The sequence below is a fragment of the Argentina anserina genome, chromosome 4 (assembly GCF_933775445.1).
Source record: "Argentina anserina chromosome 4, drPotAnse1.1, whole genome shotgun sequence".
Classification (NCBI taxonomy): domain Eukaryota; kingdom Viridiplantae; phylum Streptophyta; class Magnoliopsida; order Rosales; family Rosaceae; genus Argentina; species Argentina anserina.
Genome location: NC_065875.1, coordinates 4,447,146 through 4,466,062, shown reverse-complemented (window position 1 = coordinate 4,466,062; position 18,917 = coordinate 4,447,146). Strand labels below are relative to the sequence as shown.

The window sequence follows — 18,917 nt, the reverse complement described above, 5'->3', positions numbered from 1 at the left end:
AGTCACATTAGTAGCCACATTAGCCTTGTGAAATGGACTGGTCCAATTCCTTTGATTTTTCTTGCTCTCTCGTTCCTTCATAAACTTGGCTTTTAACTCAGGATGTAATATCCAACAAGTTTCTACCACATGGTTAGTTGCATTACAATGAGTGCATTTAAACAATTTTGACTTTCCTTTGAAGTTTTTAGACTCAGAGGATGATTGACTTGCAACATAAGCCCTTGAGTTTGACATGTTGGTGTTAATTTCAGCATTCATAACTTTCCTGCGAAGTTCCTCTCTCTGAACAGTAGCACATACTGACTTGAAGGATGGTAGCTCCGAATTCATAAGAATGTGACTCCTCAGATCCTCATAGTCAGCATTGAGATTGGCCAACAGTTGGAAAATCTTATCCTCTTCAGCCCTTTTCGCCAAAATCAAAGTATCAGTGGTATGAGGAAGATAGAGAGATAACTCATTCCACTTAGCTGTGAGTTTTCCAAGATACTGAACAAATGGAGCATCTTCTTGCTCCAGGTTGGCTATCTCCTTCTTGAGTTGGAAAACTCGGACTGAATTGTTCTGGTTGCCATACATCTCCTTGACATTGTTCCAGATGTCCAAGGCAGTTCCAGAATAGCTGAAAATCTCAGCTAGACCAGGTTCCATGGAATTCAGTAGCCATGACTGCACCTGTTGATCCTTGCTCATTAAGACATCATAAGCCTCAGATCCTTCTTCTGGCATGGGAGAATTGCCATTAACGAAACCAAGCCTAGACTTACCACCAATTGCTAAGGTGACTGCCCTAGACCAGTTAAGATAGTTGAATGGAGTTAACAAGGTTGAGCATAATCGCTGGGATGTGTTTGGATCAGCTTCAGAAGAACTAGTCATATTAGAGTTAATATGACCAGATGAAACAAAAGGGTTTTCCTCAACTAATGAAGAGTTTCCAGTCATTTTGAAACTAAAGGAAACTTTTCAATCAACACAAAAAGGAAACAAGAAGAGAAGAGAAGATAAGCAGAGGCAGGACACTAAAGTTCCTGCTCTGATACCATATAGAAAACCATAAACGGTTTTCTCTCTTGAGTATATTAATTGATCAAAACTGAGTACAAAGGTTTTGTATATATATACTAAACTCTAACAATTACACAAGCATTGGCAGCCATGCTGCAAAACCAAGATCCATGAAATCAGTGAAGGAGATCCCCAAGCCATGCTGCGCGTGAATAAGATCCCAAGCCATGCTGCTACCATACTTCAATACTTCAATATACACAGCCATAATGGTAGATCATATTACACCTTCAATATTTCAAGCTATATCGGAGAAAGGAGCAGTTTGAGCTTTTTGAGTTTTCCGGCGAAATCTAGAGCTCCGACGAGCTATCCTAGCTTCGTTTGGTAAGTGCATTCCATTCTTTTGAAAAGCCAATTCAATCTTTCAATTCTAAAATCGGAGTCTAACATTGAGTTTATTCCTCCGATTGTTATGGTAAGCTTCATACCCTCTCTTTGATGCCACATCTCTTCTTTTTCATGTATTACCTAAATCGATGCCTAAACTCTCTTTTCCCTTCCTCTGTTTTAATCTGCCGAAATCCAATCTTCTGGTCACCCTTTCCTTGACTACTCAACGATGTGATGAACTAGACGAGGCCTAGGAGCTTCAGAACAACACCAGAGTCCTCGATCGAACACTGTGGAGGCGACATCAACTATAGGACGAGCACAGCAGAGCTGTAGCGGTAGTGAACCCCTTTCCTTCCGTATTTTCGAATTTGAATTGAAGCTATTGTTGTGTCGTGAGCATTGAGAAGACTAGAATTGTACTGTCGGAATTGTGAATGGAGCGTTGGGGTGTGAAATTGAGTTTTTACCCTTTTACGGTTTACAGCCCAAGTGAATTACTTTTCTGCCAACTGTTTTACTGTTTTATCATTTATCTTTCTCTGTTTATGGTTTTACGGTTTTACCTTTACTTTGACTGATTAACAAAATGATTTTAACTGGAAGCATTGGCTCCCCCTGTAAACCTCCAGGCGTTTTGTTTAATCAAAGTAAATCCATTCTGGGTCCCCTTCATGGACAATCAAAGATTTCATTATTTTCCTTCTCCAAAGAATTAAAAGATTTCAACACACAGTATTCTAGTTTAAAAACTTAATGAATTAAATTAAAATTATTTATGGTCCCTGATTTAATTAATGCCGTCCCTGACTAATGAAATAGTAAGAATCATGCATTTTCTCTCTCAAATATCTTCTTCAACGGTACTCTTAGCGAGCATTAAAGTTCATGGATTTGTCATCTTAACCAATAATTAGATATACCGAAATATGTATGAAATCTGTTGAAATAATCTAACCCTATCCAGATATCTCTAATGTCTAAATAATCATGGAAGCCAAATGATCCCTATAGTACTACTTGCCCCGCAAGTTTTGTCCAAAATTACAAAGCTTCTTAACTGTCCATTATAATATATGCCATAATCACATTATATGACTAATTCCATCATACAAACTCATCAGGATGAGAAACATACAATTGACGTAAGATAGATAGATATATATGTATTTTGGATTAAGAATTTAAGATAATAAACATATAGATATAGTTACAAAGCACGCTTTGGATTATAAAGGACGAAACAATAAGGCCATAAGGGAATGAAATATGTTGAAATGATCAAACCCAAGCCAGAGTCTCCATGAATTGATAAGCATGGAAGCAACCAATATGTTGAAATGAAGTATTTACCTTAGTGGAGTTTGCTCCAAATTCACAAAGCTCCTTAAAGGTCTTATCTCTAAGGTTATAACATATAAACTTACCAGGGATGTGCAGCAACAATGATGAGCCCTCTTCATTCTCTTGCACAAAGAGGATACTAAATAGATAAAATCGAGAATCATGAGAGTCTGGGTAGCTCCTAGCCATCTCTGGATATGCATTAATAATCGCGGCCAGATTAACTTGGTATTTTGAGATCCAGCAAGAGTAATCCCTCTCCATTTCAAAGACTTCGAACTCAGTGGTGCCAGCGCCATAGATTTCTATCAAGTGCAAATGACCACCAGACTCCCCAAAGTACCTTAACCTTCTCTTGCTCCATTTTTCATTTGATGGAAGACTAGGCATTTCTTGAAGTTGCTCTTGGACGATATCAAAACAGAGTGAAACCCCCGTTGGGCTAATCCAATGAATTGTACCATTCCAAAGCACCCCATTATCGAAAACCATGTCGAATGGAGCACTGAAAGGAGACCCAGAAAGCCTCCAATGGCGAGTCTCGGACGAGTATATACCAATTTGGTAATGATCATTTGTTGCTGCTGACGAGGGAGAACAATTTCGCACACAGATAACTTGGTAGTGAGTTGACTTACAAGGATCGAAAGCTAAATGAACCCCGAAGATGGTTAAAGATTCATCACTCTCTATGGCATTAGGTGGAGGAAGCACCAAGAATTGCCTTGCTGAAGGATTACAGATGTAATAGTTGCGATTCTTTCCCAATTCAAATAGGCTGCAACACAAAATCAAGCCATTGCATGACTGCAAAATTTTGATACCTGCAGAGTCACTGATGAAATCGAGAGACTTAAAGGGCGGCTCGGAGTTTCTTCCACTGCAAGATACATGATGGATGAGCTCGTTTGTTCCACAGAAGATGATGCCGGCAGAGGCAAGGCTGCGGTAATGGCGACTGAACCTGGGTTCGGAGATGAGAGAATGCCACTGCTTGGAGACGCATTTGAACCGGAGAAGAGACTTGACGGGCAGACGGAGAAGGATGTCTGTGATGAGATCTTGATTGCCAGAAACTGCTTCTGCTGGTAGCAAAGAATCCCAGAGAATCAGTGGCATGGTTCTGCTTTCCGATTTTTCCTGATCAGGTACAGTAGTTAAGAGCTCCATTGGCTTGTGGATAAAAATGAAGCACCTATCATACAAATTCACAGTTAATAATTGGTGACACTGACACAATGTAGATGACAACCGTGGTTTTGTATGATCACCTGTGTATGAAACTATGTATAATGAAACTGAATTGGCTTAACATCCACGTTTGCTTAATTATGGATCTGAATCATTTGATAACTTACATCATACTCTTTTTTTTGGTTAATAACTTACATCATACTCTTCCTCACCTTAAGGCATTTCCTAATCTCTTTGCTTTTGTAAACACCCACAATAATGGAAAAATAATTGATTCACCACCAAACATTAAGGAGGTACGCCACGTGAGATATATGGCGGGTATATATTATAATTTCTCCATCAAGCAAAAAGAGATTAAGAGCAATTGTTTTACTATTGATTTAGCCCCTTATTATTAGAAAAAGAATAATAAGTTTTGAAAAAACATTTGGTTGTGGATTTCAAATAGGGGCTCTAAGGGTATATTTCTAATTTTCTCTTATGATAAATACATGGAATCCTATATCTAAATTTCTATATATATTTTTAAATATTGACAAAGAGTCTTTCATGTCCCTCTCTCTAATTAGTTTCTTTAATCAGTTCGCTTTCGTGCCAAAATGGAAAGCTGAAATAAAACTTGGACATTGCCTTTTCTCTTTAAACTTCCATTTTAATATTTTTTTTCCTATGGGGGGTTTTTCCAATGAAGAACTCTAGTATCAGAGCTCTGCTCTCCTTTGTGCGGCGGTAGATCCTCTTTCCAAGGTTCAGCCCGTTGCAATCCCGGGCTTCCAAAGTGTACTCTACACTTGAAGCCGGTCAAACACTATTCCAGGGCAAGCATGCCTATTGTTCAACCATGGTTCCATGGTAGTACTTTGGGGTCCTTACGTCTGTTTGCTCCGAGTTTGGTGAATCTGGATTTCAGGGAGTCAATCCTTCGTCGGATGAGCTTGCTCCATAGTGTCCGTGTACGGGAGAGGCTTCGTATTTGGGATCCAAGTTCACCCTCCTTTTGATTTTGGGTTGTTGGTGGCGGTGCTTAACCAATTTGGCTTAGGGTCACACCAGATTTGGTGTGTTGGCTAAGGACTTTAACCAACTTCAATCAGGTCTCGAGATGAGGTTCGCAGGGAGGTCCTGCTCCTTTCTCTGGCTTCTGCTACTTCAAAGACAGTGATTCAGGAGGAGGTGGCTTGGATATGGGGGCTGGGTGCGGCGGCTCTCCCTATAGAAGCCAACCACGTGATTTTGGGTTTGGCTTAGCTTATGTTGGGTGCCTAGATCAATTTGTGGTATGTGGGTTTGGGATTAGGTTTCTGCTGGCCTATGGAATTGGTTGCTCATGCACATTTAATGTTGGGTCCACTGGGATCTTGGAAGAAGGTCTTTGCACACTGGTTACTTCGCTGATCGAGGAGGTTCCTCTTTAGGATGGCTCTTTAAGATATTTCAAATGCGCTCTCGACTTAGTCAAAATAAATGAGCCTCGTTTCACAGTTCTCTGGTTCTCTTTTGGATTACAAGTTTAGGGTTTGCAACATTAAGATTGCTAGACTTTGTTTGTTTTATTTCGCATGGTTCCATTAATTTGACGAAGTTCTACTCCTTGTGGATTATGTTTATGTTGTACTCCTACATTTTCTATCAATAATAAATCATCGCTCATTTCAAAAAAAAAATGAAAAAGGTTCACCATCGGTACCTAAACTATTGTGGCAAGGTCAATGTAGTACCCCAACTATGAGTTGTACCAATATAGTACCCAAACTTGTAATTCGCTATCAACGAAGGGTCTGAGCGTAATTTCTGTTACGGCTCCGTTATCTCGGTCACGTGTCATGCACGTGACCACACAAAAAATTCAACAGCGATACCCAAACTCTTGTGGCAAGGTCAATGTAATACCTAACCTCTGAGTTGTACCAATGTAGTACCCAAACTCATTTTTCGCTATCAATGAGGGGTCTGAGGCCAATTTACGTCACAGTTTCGTCTTATGGATCAAAATAAAAAGGGTATTTACCTAAATAACTTTATGTGGATTCTAAGGCCCTAAATAAGAAACTCTTAGAATAAATATCTAGAATTAAGAAAGAACTTACAAATTGGGCAAAACACCAACTTATTCTCATTATGCTCCGGACTCCTCACCACCACAATGTGGCATCGAGGAGCTCCACCTCCTCTCATCCCCACCGCCTCCTCCTTCAGCACAAACACCATTTTCGAGCTCCTCCACCTCTCCTTGGAACCCCCGATCCATCGACATGTCATAATCGCAGACCTTCACTCTGAGATTCTCGACCGCCGACCGCCTACCGCACCGCTTTACATGCCTCGAATGTCGTAGGTGGAGGGAGAGAAGGTCGTAGGTGGAGGATGTGAGGGAGACGATGTTGTGGCTCAAGGCGGAGCTGCCGAGCTGGGAGAAGTCATCATCGTGATTGAAGAGTTTGGAAGAAACACAACCCATAGTGTTGATGTACCTCGAAATCTGAGCTCATAAATATAGTGTGGAATGAGTGAGAGTGAATGAGAATGAGAAGAAAATGAGAAAATACAAGAAGTTATCACACGTGACCCAGAATATGGAGTTGTGATAGATATTAGCTTCAGACCCTTCGTTGATAGAGAAAAACGAGTTTGGGTACTATATTGGTACAACTCAAAGTTGGGGTACCGATGTTGAAATTTTTTTTGTGGTCACGTGCAGGACACGTAACCAAGATAACGAAGCCGTAACGAAAATTGGGCTCGGACCCTTTGTTGATAGCGAATTACAAGTTTGAGTACTATATTGGTACAACTCAGAGTTAATGTACTACATTGACCTTACCACAATAGTTTGGGTACCGATGGCGAAATTAACTCAAAAAAATCTATATTTTTTACTGACATTTTGGTAAAATCAGTTGTAAATAGTAACGCTTACATAAAGAGAGTACTGTAGTTTGTCTTTATGTTAAATCCGATTGTCACCATTTTAGTAACTGCCCTGCTTCTAATTTGATCGGCATGGTATCTTTGGGCTGGGTTTTCTGGAAGACGTGGTCATTATCCGATAAATCATAGAAGCTAGGCTGCCTAGGTGTTGTTTGTCTAAGGTTTTATTTTATCTTCTATTCAATTTTTATTTAGTTTGTTTTTGTTCGTTTTGGTTAGGTTCTAGTTGTTGTTTATGATAAATACGATGTTTTTAATTAACAAAATAATATTGCTAAAAACAAATCAGAAGATATTTACTTATATTATTTAATGATTCACTGTTCACCATGCACTGTTCTTGTTGTTGTTCATCATGTTGTTGTTCATCGGCTTCTGAACAGTGTCAGCTGCAGTGGCTCATTCGGCGGCTGATGCTCTAGTTTTACGCTTATTTATTCAACTATCACTAGGTATAATTTATTTATTTTGTTTCATTCACTTTCTTGCTATTCTCTCCCTTAAAATTAGTTTAAAAAACTCTAATTAGCTAACAATCATGCCCTAAACTAATAGATTACTATAAAAAAATAATACAACCTGCGATAATGCGCATGTATCGTAAGTTTGGTGATGGACTGTTCATTGGCTTATGAACAGTTTCGGCTCCAACGACTTAGCTCAACTCGCTCGGCTTATGCCATATGTTTTCTCTTAATTACTAGACTATCACTGTGTATAAATTTTTTTTTTGCTTTATTCTCTCTTCTTCTTCTCATTGCTCTCTCTCTCTCTCTCTCTCTCTCTCTATCTTAATTTCTTCGCTATTCTCTCCAATTAAACAAGTTATAAAAAAATCTTATTCGCTTACAATCAAGCCCTTAACTAATAGACTAATGTCTTGTGCAACCTACGGCAGGGCGCGAGTATCGTAACCTAGTGTTATAGCATATGTTAAGGTCTACAAAATAAGTTGAGGAGAGACTACAAGCACCATGACAGGTACATTCACTGATAAAATTACCATTGTCTCAACCATCAAACCTAAATCACAAAGCTTGATCTATACCCGAATCCCTTTCTCACTTTCAGGTGATTGCTTTTGACGCTGGCCAACGATCAAAGATCACTGCAATGAGTTCCATAGGAGGCTCCAGCAAAATACAAATGATGGTGAGAGACCTCTAGGGTTTGCTCTGAGCTACGAGCTCTATGAGCCATCCTTATTGTAAACTTTTAATAACTTTACAAGTGCACAAATCAGTCGTAATATAGCTTATGCAAGTACGAGGTCGTTCTAACAAGAGATTGATAATCAACTTCTAATCCTAACTAATTGAACAAACAAACACATGAAATGAAAAAGTGACTAAAAAAATTGAGATATTGGGTAAGATGATTGAACTTAAGAGTTGAGAAAGAGTTTTTAAAGGTAATCTAGGACAATGATAACAAACACTATGGCTTCTAACTTCACCGTCACAATCCTATTTGAGTTCCTAGTTGTTTGAGCCCAATTTAACTTCAAGTTAAATTCTAAGTGATTTAGCCCAAAGACCGATACCTGCGATCCAAACTATTTTTATTATATTTATTTTACAAAAAAAATTGAGAAGTATTATAAAACCCGGAGTTTGTAGGTCTGAACTTGAACTCATTCAAATGAGGGGCAAACAACCTCTGCATTGGACGAGATTGAGCGGAACTATTCATTTCACCACTCTCAACAATTAAAAAAGAGAATATGCATAATCATATTTGCAAAAGGAAGTTGTTTTCCAATATCACAAGTAATTATGAGCTGTCATAGTCAACAAGGAAGTGAGAATCCTTTGTATAATAAGAATCAAACTTTATACGAAAGAAAATCTATAATCCTTGAAGACGAAGGAATCGTTGAAACTCTAATCTAACCATTATATAAAGGGGTGAAGAACACAAAAGAACACACAACTCTCAACAAACAAATCAGATAATATGCTAAACAAGACCCATCAGGCAAATCCTATTAAAGTCATCCTTGAGGCAAACCAGCTAACAACTACTAAACCCCTGAAGACCTCACGTCCTTAGCAATCTAGATTTACCTATTAAAGCTCTGCTTACTCACCCACAATGATTAAGTATCGATAGAGACTCGTATTGAGACATGAAATAAGGCTTGTACAGACCAGGCAACCTACACGTCGGACCGAGCGAAAGAAAGTTCTCAACCCTCGTCACATTCGCCAACATTGAAAGTTAAGACAACGCACTCACATACAACAGACTCTTGTACACTAGTACTGACACGCCTATGCGCACATCACACTTGAATTGGGAACGTTGGACAATCCTAAACTCACAGGACGACAGGTTTCTAATTACTAATTATCAAACTAGTGTCAAAGAATCTGTTATATAAGCTTTTATGGCAGAGAACTTATGTGATAAAAAAGAATACTACCTTATGGCAGAGTATAGTACCCAAATTACTCTAAGAAGTATGACGTCTACTCTAAGGGTCGATAAAGTTCAATGAGATCAAAAAGACTCACACAAACATGACATATATTTTACCAATTTGTGGTCTTGCATCAGATAGCTTAAACCAAAACCCTAGAGGTCACGAGTCAATAGTATTTAGAGATAATAAACAATTTTCATAGAAATGAAAGACTCAACACCAATCTAATAATCAAGTAATCATCTAACTAAAAATATCAAATAGTCATGTTAAGAATCCATTATGGTCCTAACAAAAGTATTAGCTAAGAAAACATAGGAAACACATAAAAGAATGAAAGGGAAAGATGAATGGATGGTCTATGCTCCTTACATGTCTACATTTTTCTCCCAAGACCTCTTCTTCATATAAAATTTGGGCTCTCTTATATATGCAAGATTTATGGTCATCTTCGACTTTAAGTTTCCTTTTAAGACTTAGATTCAGACTTCTTTCTTGATATGGATTGGGAAACTTTGAATTATCGCTCGTAGGAGTAAGAAATAAGCTCATCATTGAGTCCACATGTGAATCAACTTTCTTGAAGCATTATAATTTGATAATCTTGTGTCCAAGTTGTGTGAAAATCCATGAATGCTAGCAAACCTGAGAAGAATTCCTACATCGACCTTCATTCACTCAAATGATCATAACTTGCTCTCATAGTACAAAATCTAGATCCGTAAAATCCTACAACAAATAGACTTCCGTGTGTTTCTAATGGTATAAAGCTCATATCCTAATTCAATCGGGAACTATCTCAGTGACTTGGAAAATTTGGGTCTTCTACACTAGTATATTCTAAAATTTGAGATGAAATTGTCTTTCAATCTTTGTTAGTTTATTTTAACTTTTTTTTTTCTCTTTGACACAAACTTATAAAAACACTAAAACAATGTAAAAGAACCAAAATTATGATAACTAAACGTCTATATCAAAAATAACATGCATAAAAATATATGATAATATCAGCACATTAATCATGTCCTTCAACATTATATTTGTTTATGACATATACGATGGTAGAGCAAACTAGGGATAATGTATTAATGTCTATGTCTGTCCACATCTCTTTTGAGAATAAATAACTTAATTAGTGGGACACAGCCCAGAGTGATACAAATACAACAAAGAAAAGAGGGGATATATCAGACCCGAAATAGATATCAAAGAAAATGGGGGAAATCATATCTATATCAGACCCAAATTCTAGATAAATCCCATCTGAATATATTCCGGAGTATAAATTGAAAACCCTTCTATACAGTATACCCCAATGATATCTGTAGAACGAGAATCTGAAAACAAACAAGAATGCAGACACGTGTACAAATAAAATATAATTTATTGATAATCAAGCGCGGGGTTACAATCTTTGTGAACTCCTCTGATTCTATCTCCGTTTATGACTTGGCTTAAGGGTGACGTGCACTTGATCTTGAGAATTTGAGTTTGATTTGGATTTGGATTTGATGAAGAACGAGCGATTTTGCCACTTGCTGATTCTTCGTGGACTTAAGTTTGTATTTGGATTTGATGAAGAACGAGCGATTTGGTGGCTTAACGATTCTTCGTGGACTTGAGTTTGGATTTGGATTTGATGAAGAACGAGCGATTTAATAGCTTGATGATTCTTCGTGGACTTAGGAGATTTCGGGATTTCTCGAGAGTGATATTGCTCTCTTCCTCTCCAATGTAAAAAATCCCTCATCTCTTTATGTTGAAAGGGATATTTATAGTGTCAAGAATATTCTATTTTATAAAATACTTTAATGATACTAAAATAATAATATTTCTTTAGTTTTATAATTAAATTAATATGTATTTTCTGATTAATTTAAATAATCAAGATTCAAATAATTGATTTAATTATAACCGTAAAAAAAATTATTAATTTAATCAAATGTCCGATTACCATTTCGATCGTCAATGACCTTTAATTTCCAATTAAAGTCGGAATCACGTAGCTTCTATTACGATCATCCGTTTATGTGCTGACGCGAATTTTATTCGGATTCGTACTGACTTTGTTGACTTTTGGGCTACGTGTGCAATTTTATCGAGTTCTTATTCGATTTAATCATTTAATGAAAATAATTTACTTTATTAAATTTATAAATACAACTGGGAAAATCTCCTATTATCAAGTTCTCCACCGTATCATCAAAACGTACATGCAACGAATAAGAGTTTGTTTATGGGCATTGACCCGTGTTTTAAAGATAACATACATGGTGGAGAGAATTAAAGAATAGGCATAGTTGTATCCACGAGAGACATGTGATGATGTGCTCATGTGCAGAGACTACCACCCTATTATTTATATCTTATCACGATTTGGAAAATGTGTTCTCCACGTTGATTAATGTCTTATTGTTCAAGCATAAGGATCATAGAAATGCATTAAAGACAGTGTTCTAAACAGCGTCCGCCGCCCCTAGCCTGCTGAGGTGCTAGGCGGCAGCTCACATTGGAGAGAGAGAGAGAGAGAGAGAGAGAGAGAGAGAGAGAGAGAGAGAGAGAGAGAGAGAGAGGCAGAGTGTGTGTTTAACGTGCAATTTTGAAAAAGAGATAGAGAAGACAAAGTTATCACCCATCAAATTACCAACACTCGTAATGCAGAAGGAGCACCAACTCCCACCGTTCGTCTTGATCTTTGATGTGATCATCTACTGTGACAATGTTTGCCATGTTTTAGTTGTTTGTTGTGTTGTTTCTTCTTAGAAATTTAGTTTCATGTCCCTTTTTATATATTATTTTTTTATTTAATAAAATTTTATATTTTAAGCCCAAAACAAAAAAGTAGTTCCGAGATATCACCTACATGTTCGTACTTTGTTCCTCTACCAGTCTTCACAAATCAAAATAATGATGACGCTTGAAGCTCGTAAGTGAGAGATTGGGATTAGTTTAGTTTTCAGTACAGTATGATCAAAACCAGCTTCTCCGTTTTCTAATACTATGCCATTAAAATTAAACAGCGTTGTTTTCTCATCTTCTGTTTCAAACTATATTATTAATAATTTAATATTAGCCTCATGGCGCGCATGTAGATTTTCACCTTAAAATGATTGGGAGTTGTTTAACTGCTACTAGCACAAATGGTTGAATGACTTGAATCTTATGATGCGAAAGAAGCAACTTGGGTGGATAAACTCTCGCCTAGGCGCCTAGCTCCTTTTCCTTCTCGTACGTGTGTGTGTGTGCGCGCGCCTATGTGCTTCACGGTCTTAATTTGGCAAATGAAGAGCAATTAAGTGAAGTTGGTAACGTTATTTGTAATGCCGAAGGCCTTCTTCTTCTTTTTTTTTTCCCCAGAATCCATTTGATTTTGATTGTGCAAATGAGTTTAGAGCACCCTTGTGAATACACTGTAATCGAATCAAGAAGTTTATAGTGTTAAATCTGATTGTTCCCTACAAAAAGAAAGGAATTTCTCATAACCCTTACTTTCTGGTGTGCTATATTATGATTAGGCAAAATTCCCAATTTGCTACTCTAGGATATATTTAGTGTCAATTTGCTGCCATAGCTTTACAAAACTTCTAATTTTCTACCCTAAGTATTAATTATGTCAATTTACTAACTTTAAGCAAAATTAACAACCCTAAGGTTTTCAAGATTGACCAATTTGTTTATTTGGATTTTCAAATTAATTCACTTGTTAGGGAGAAGTGAAAATTTGATATGACAAAATGATAGCAAAATAGCTAATTTTAGAAACATGGGGTAGCAAATTGGCAAAATTAATACTTTGAGTAATAAATTGACTAATTATGAAAACTTAGGGTAACAAATTGGTAAAAATAAAAACTAAGGTAGCAAATTGATACCAATGTGAATCCTAAGATAGCAAATTGGCTTATTAAGCCTTATGATTATTATTCTCGTCCTTAAAGCTTTGGCAATTTTCCTAGCTAAGAGCGAACAAGTTCCAACAATTTTCGACGACGGCAAACTATTCATTGCTATGAATCCTATATATGCAACCTCCGACGATTATCATCGAATAAGTTTCTCAATGGAGTGTTGATTCACAAAGTAGAGAAATCATCATCCAAAAATGATAGAAGCACAAAACATACAATTACAAAAAGGATGTGACATATCAAACATCAGCCAGTGTCTCTCTAAACTGATATGCATGGAAGCATCCAATCTGGAATGCAACGTTTGCTTCGGTTGATATAGGACCAAGCTTCTTGAAGGTCCCATTCCTGAGATTATATAGCAGAAACTCACCGGGAACGTGCAATAATAGAAATGAGTCTTCTTCATCTTCTTTCACAAACAGCAGACTAAAAGCATAAAAAACAGAGTCAGTGGCATCCGGGTAGTTCCTAATCATCACAGGAAACGCATCAATAATTGCTGCGATGTCAACATGGTACTTTGGAACCCAGCTAGAGTAGTCCCTCTCCATCTCAAAGACATAAAATTGGGTGGCGCTGCCGTAGATTTCAATTAGGTGTAAATGACCACCCGACTCGCCGAAGTACCTCAGCCTCTTGTTGCTCCATTTCTCATTCGATTGAAGACTAGGCATTGTTCCGAGGCGTTCTTGATCGGTGTCGAAACGGAACGAATCCCCAGTTGGACTAATCCAGTGTATTGATCCATTCCAAAGTACCCCGTTGTCAAACACCATGTCTGGAGCAATGAAAGGAGACCCGGAAATCCTCCAAGCCCGAGTCTTAGACGAGTAAGTCACGATTTGGAAGCTATTGGATGATGGTGATGATGGGGAAGAACAACTTCGAACAGACGCAACTTGGTAGTGATCAGGCAACTTGGACGAATCGAAAGTCAAGTAAACTCCGTAGATGGTTTTGGAAATATTTTCGCAATCTGCTTCAGGAAGAGTCGAGAATTGCTGCGTGGAAGGATTGCAGATGTAATAGCTGCGGCGTTTACCCCTTTTGTGAAGGCTGCTGCAGCACAACAGCAGACCATAACTAGACTGGAGGATCTTCATACCTGCCGAGTCGCCTATGAAGCTCAGGGATGTAAAGGGCGGGTCGGAGTGGCTTCCGGCGACAGATGTATGGTGGATGAGATCAGTTGTTTGACATAAGATGATGCCGGAAGAGGCGAGACGCAGGCGGCGGCGGCGGAACTGGGGGCTGGAAATGAGTGAGAGCCAGTGCTTGGAGACGCATTTGAAGCGGAGAAGAGACTTGGCGGGGAGGCGTAGAAGGATGTCGGTGAGGAGATCTTGGTGGAACATGGTGGATAGGGTTGGTTTCTTTCACAGCTTCACAGTTTCATCTATGGAACAGTGATGAACCTGAGGATAAAACGGAGAGGCCACATGCTTTCTCTCTGCGTTCGAGAGTTTGGTTGTGTCGTCGTTTATAATGGAAGGGATTTACAGGAGGGGATGTGTGATTGTGTGAGTTTTAGACGTGAAATTAACATTTACTCAAAGCTTGGAGGAATTAATTGACCAGAATAAATTATGTCACTTGTTACATGTGAGCCATGTGCAAGGTTTCCGCTGGACATTTCATTATTATTATTATTATTATTAAGCTACTTCAAAGGTTCGCCCAAGTTGTAATTTCATAAGGAAAAAGGTTCAAAATTTCTTCGATATTTCTTATATATTCTCTGATTTTTTAAACGATATATCTTAGGTGTGAATATCTTATTTTTCCCGTATCTGCGATATTTCTCTGATAACATAAAATTTCTCCGATATTTACGATATATTTTCTCTCGTTTGGAGAAATATCCGATTTTTTATCTCAACTTGAGGATGTCTCGACTCTCAAAGATGAGTTTTTGATTAAATAATCACATGTAGCCTCGAGAGATATCTTTGATATGACTAGAAGAGTAGTCTCTCAATCGGCTAATTTTTAATTTTTCGTAAAAGAAATCTGGATGAGGAGTGAATGTTCAAGTTTTAACTCTTAAGAGTCAAGTCATATCAGTGACAAGTACTTTCCTTGACCTTGATGATGAAAATGGCAACCCTCATCCACACGTTGTAGAAAAAGCAACTGATTGTGGAATTAATGTAAACAATGTATTATCTGATGAAGTTGGAGACCCAAAAAATGATTCTGATAATGTTAGTGTGTGGGGCGGCGTAACAACTTCAGATAGTTCAAATGATGATGGTGGTGGTGGTGGACATCGACAAAGTAGTGGAGATACAAGGTTTGAATATAGATAATCTTATGTAGGTGGAAGATTTGAGCAGTTTACATGTGAAAGTAATTTTGATCATGCTACCTAAGATAAAGATCATGGATCTAGAGCAGGTGATCATGGTCCGCAACAGCTATATAGATGCGGGAGGAGGACAAGAGGAGTCATTGATGATCAAAGTATTTTCATCTGATGTTACTTTAGTTGCCTTAAGTTTTGATTCCATATTGATAGAGCACAAAGCATAGTGGGACGTCAAACGAATCACATGAAGTCAAACTATCAATCTAATTATTTTATTTACAATTATGGTCAGTTTGGAGAAGTATATGATCAATCATCAAGTCATTCTTGGAGAAATGATCAGCAGTTCGAAAGAGATATATGTTTATCATGTTAACCATTACAATTCGTACTATATGACTCGTATGTCTTGGGTAAAGTATTGTAATATTATTGACCAACGTGCGTCATTTCAAGTACATAGAGTTTTTTTCTGGTACTAAAAAAAGTTAATAATTGTATATGTTTGCACATAATTTAATAATAAATAAATAAATAATTTTAGAACATGAACGATATATTTTTTCTAATATCTCCGATATATTTCTGATATCTTTTTAAAAAATAATATATCTACTAATACCGATATTTTAAACCTCGCTCAGAATTACGTAAGAGTGATAATAAGCGTTATGAGCTGCCCTTGTAATGTCACAAGCAACCTAGCTTGTTCACCATGGGGGTCATAGTTGGAATTACATCAAGAATAATGATAGGTATTATGAGCTGCCATCACAAAATCACAAGCAATCTTGTCCGCATATGGGGCTATAGTTGGAATTAATTACGTCAGGAATTTTGATAGTACGCCACTGATATGTTGCAAGCTGTTTGAGTTAAAAATATATATTTTAAGCTAATATGTGGCCAAGTCTTGTGGTCCAACCCAATTGGGCTTAAGTATATCGGAATATGTGTGGTTTAAGAGTTACACTAGATTTATTTGGCGAGCAAGTAATTATTAATTATTAATACAAAGCGAATATGGCTATACATTGAGTAATTATTAATTATCAAATATATGGTAATTAATGGAGTAATATTTGCCTTCAAAGATGGAGCTTTGAGGAAGATTTCATATCAAATGAGGAGTGGTGGACGTGCTTTGCTAGTAATTACATTAATTAAGGCACAAGGGACGTGTGTTTGATTAAGGAAGGAAGACTTGATTGTAGTTGAGAGCCAACATGACGTCCATAAGATATATGCACAGAGTTTTGATCAAATAAGGATTACCTTCCTAATTAAAGGATTGCATCCATGAAGAGATATGCACAGCGAACAATAATCAAAAGGGTATTTCCTTTGCATGGAAGATACCTGCGGTTAAGAAGGCAAGAGACATGCACCATATATGTTCCAATTAATTAAGGACTATTCTTAAACGGTGGGATTACATTTGTGGCGAACAAGACGTGGGCATGCATGGCTGGGATACAAGAATCAATGGAATCATGGTCAAAGGTAATTACCTTTTCCAAGAAGATTTCCCCGGCTCCATAACCGTATCAAAAGGCAATTAAATCTCTATTGCCTATGATATATTTTAAGCCAATATCTGTGACTTAATATCTTTAACAAACTCTTAATAAATGGTAGATAATATTTTGGTTTACAAAAAACTCACTTTCTAATTTAATAGAGCAAATTAGGATAAAAAATTACAAATAAGGACCACATAATAGCAAGATGCCACATGTCATATAATATTTTACTTTTTTGCCTCTCTTTGTCGACTAAAAAATTAACTACTAATGTCGACTGACAAACTACATGCTACTGTCGATTATGAAACTAACAACTATTATCTAATTAAGCAACCTGCTACTGTCGAGTATGAAATTAGCTGCTACTATCGATTTGAAAAGTGCTACTGTCGGCTGAGAATGTATCTGCTACTGTCGATTATGAATCTAGCTACTACTCTCGACTATAAAACTAACTGCTACTGTAGTTTTTTATGAGATAAGATGCGCCTAATCCCAACGATATTTCAAAGTTTCTCCAAAAATATGAAATATAGTACTTCAATAAAAACTCATGACGTAAGAAATAACTTTATATATTGGTTCACCTCCAAATTAGGGTTCAGGGTTTGGCCGGAAAATTTAAAAATGCCGGAAAAAACTAAAAAATGAGGAGAGATAAACTTATTCGATCTGGGAGTGGCATGTTGGTAATTTTCATGAAAAAATGGTATATTGGACATTTCAACATTAATTAATTAATCAAGTTTGAGTCTACTCAATTTTTTGGCTTAGGCTTATGTTCTAATTTGTATAAAAAATATCAAAAATGAGTTTTTAGTTAATTCAAATGTTATCTAATAGTACTAAGTAATTTTCTATAATATCTTTCACTCCTAATTATCTAATATAATTATATAATCGTATCAAAATCTATTCAAAGATTTTTGATATACTTAACCAATATCTGCAGTTAAATATATTATTTCGTCAAGGAGTCCTATAAGGAAGTAAATCGTTTCAAAAAGCAAACAAGCCTAAATAAATAGAGGCTCTGATGAAGAAGAAAATAAACAACTCTCAACATATAAAACAACACATCTGCTAAACAAAAAAACCTATCGGGCACCAAGCTATCAAAGTCCTCTTTGAGGCAACTATCTCTTAAAGTCTTCCTCAAAGAAACAATATCCAAACCGCTAAAGGCCTTACACCTTTAGCAACCTGCAATCTGTTTCTCTATCATAAAAGCTATGCTTACTTGTATCTCAGTAGTTAAGTATCAATAGGCAACTTGCGAAGAGACGCGAAAGAAGGCTTTGCTAGACCAGGCGACCTACACGTAGGACCAAGTGAGGTTACAGTTCTCACCCTCGCCACAATCGTCAAATTAGAAGTCAAGACAACGCATTACATTCAACCCACTCTCGTATAGTCGTACGCAAGTTCTGGCACCCCGCAACCGCTTTAATTGAGGATGTTCGATTACCTGAACCCATTAGGGAGCGCGAACACAAGCAACCTTGTTCAAGATGGGAGTCCTAGTTGGAACTATGTCAAGAACAATGATAGGTGCTTTGAGCTCCCTTTGTGATATTGCAAGCAACCTTATTCACGGTGGGGGCTACAGTCGGAATTACGTCATAAATAATGATAGGATGCCCTTGTAAATTGTAATGTCTACAAGCAACCTGTTCTGAATACTTTAGAATGTTGAAGTAACTACATATACTTTTGTCTCTCTACACGTTTTACTATCATTAAAAGAGTTTTTATTCAATAAATTGTATTGTGTCGTATTATTATTTTTATTATTTCAATCTGTGTGAATGGGGTGAGCTCTTACCTCTCCAAAGTAGAAAGCTAAGAGCTCTTACCTCTCAAATCAATTTAAG

The 18,917-nt window shown here is 37.2% G+C and overlaps 2 protein-coding genes across 2 annotated transcripts; both read right to left on the bottom strand.

The window, feature by feature from the left end:
* Positions 1-2,580: 2,580 nt before the first annotated feature.
* LOC126790770 (F-box protein At5g07610-like) lies at positions 2,581-4,087 on the bottom strand. The gene is made up of 2 exons (XM_050517114.1): positions 4,020-4,087; positions 2,581-3,943 (listed from the first exon to the last, which is right to left on the bottom strand). Exons 1-2 carry the CDS (start codon positions 4,061-4,063, stop codon positions 2,686-2,688), a joined length of 1,302 nt encoding a protein of 433 aa, XP_050373071.1. The 5' UTR covers positions 4,064-4,087; the 3' UTR covers positions 2,581-2,685.
* Positions 4,088-13,153: 9,066 nt separating this feature from the next.
* On the bottom strand, positions 13,154-14,680 carry LOC126790775 (F-box protein At5g07610-like). The gene has a single exon (XM_050517120.1). It carries the CDS (start codon positions 14,562-14,564, stop codon positions 13,446-13,448), a length of 1,119 nt encoding a protein of 372 aa, XP_050373077.1. The 5' UTR covers positions 14,565-14,680; the 3' UTR covers positions 13,154-13,445.
* Between the last annotated feature and the right edge of the window lie 4,237 nt (positions 14,681-18,917).

Coding starts and splice junctions, on each gene's coding strand:
- LOC126790770 (XM_050517114.1), bottom strand. CDS start 4,063: ATGTTAAGCCAATTCAGTTTCATTATACATAGTTTCATACACAG. Junction 3,944..4,019: donor ATACATAGTTTCATACACAG/GTGATCATACAA, acceptor TTTGTATGATAG/GTGCTTCATTTTTATCCACA.
- LOC126790775 (XM_050517120.1), bottom strand. CDS start 14,564: ATGTTCCACCAAGATCTCCTCACCGACATCCTTCTACGCCTCCCCGCC.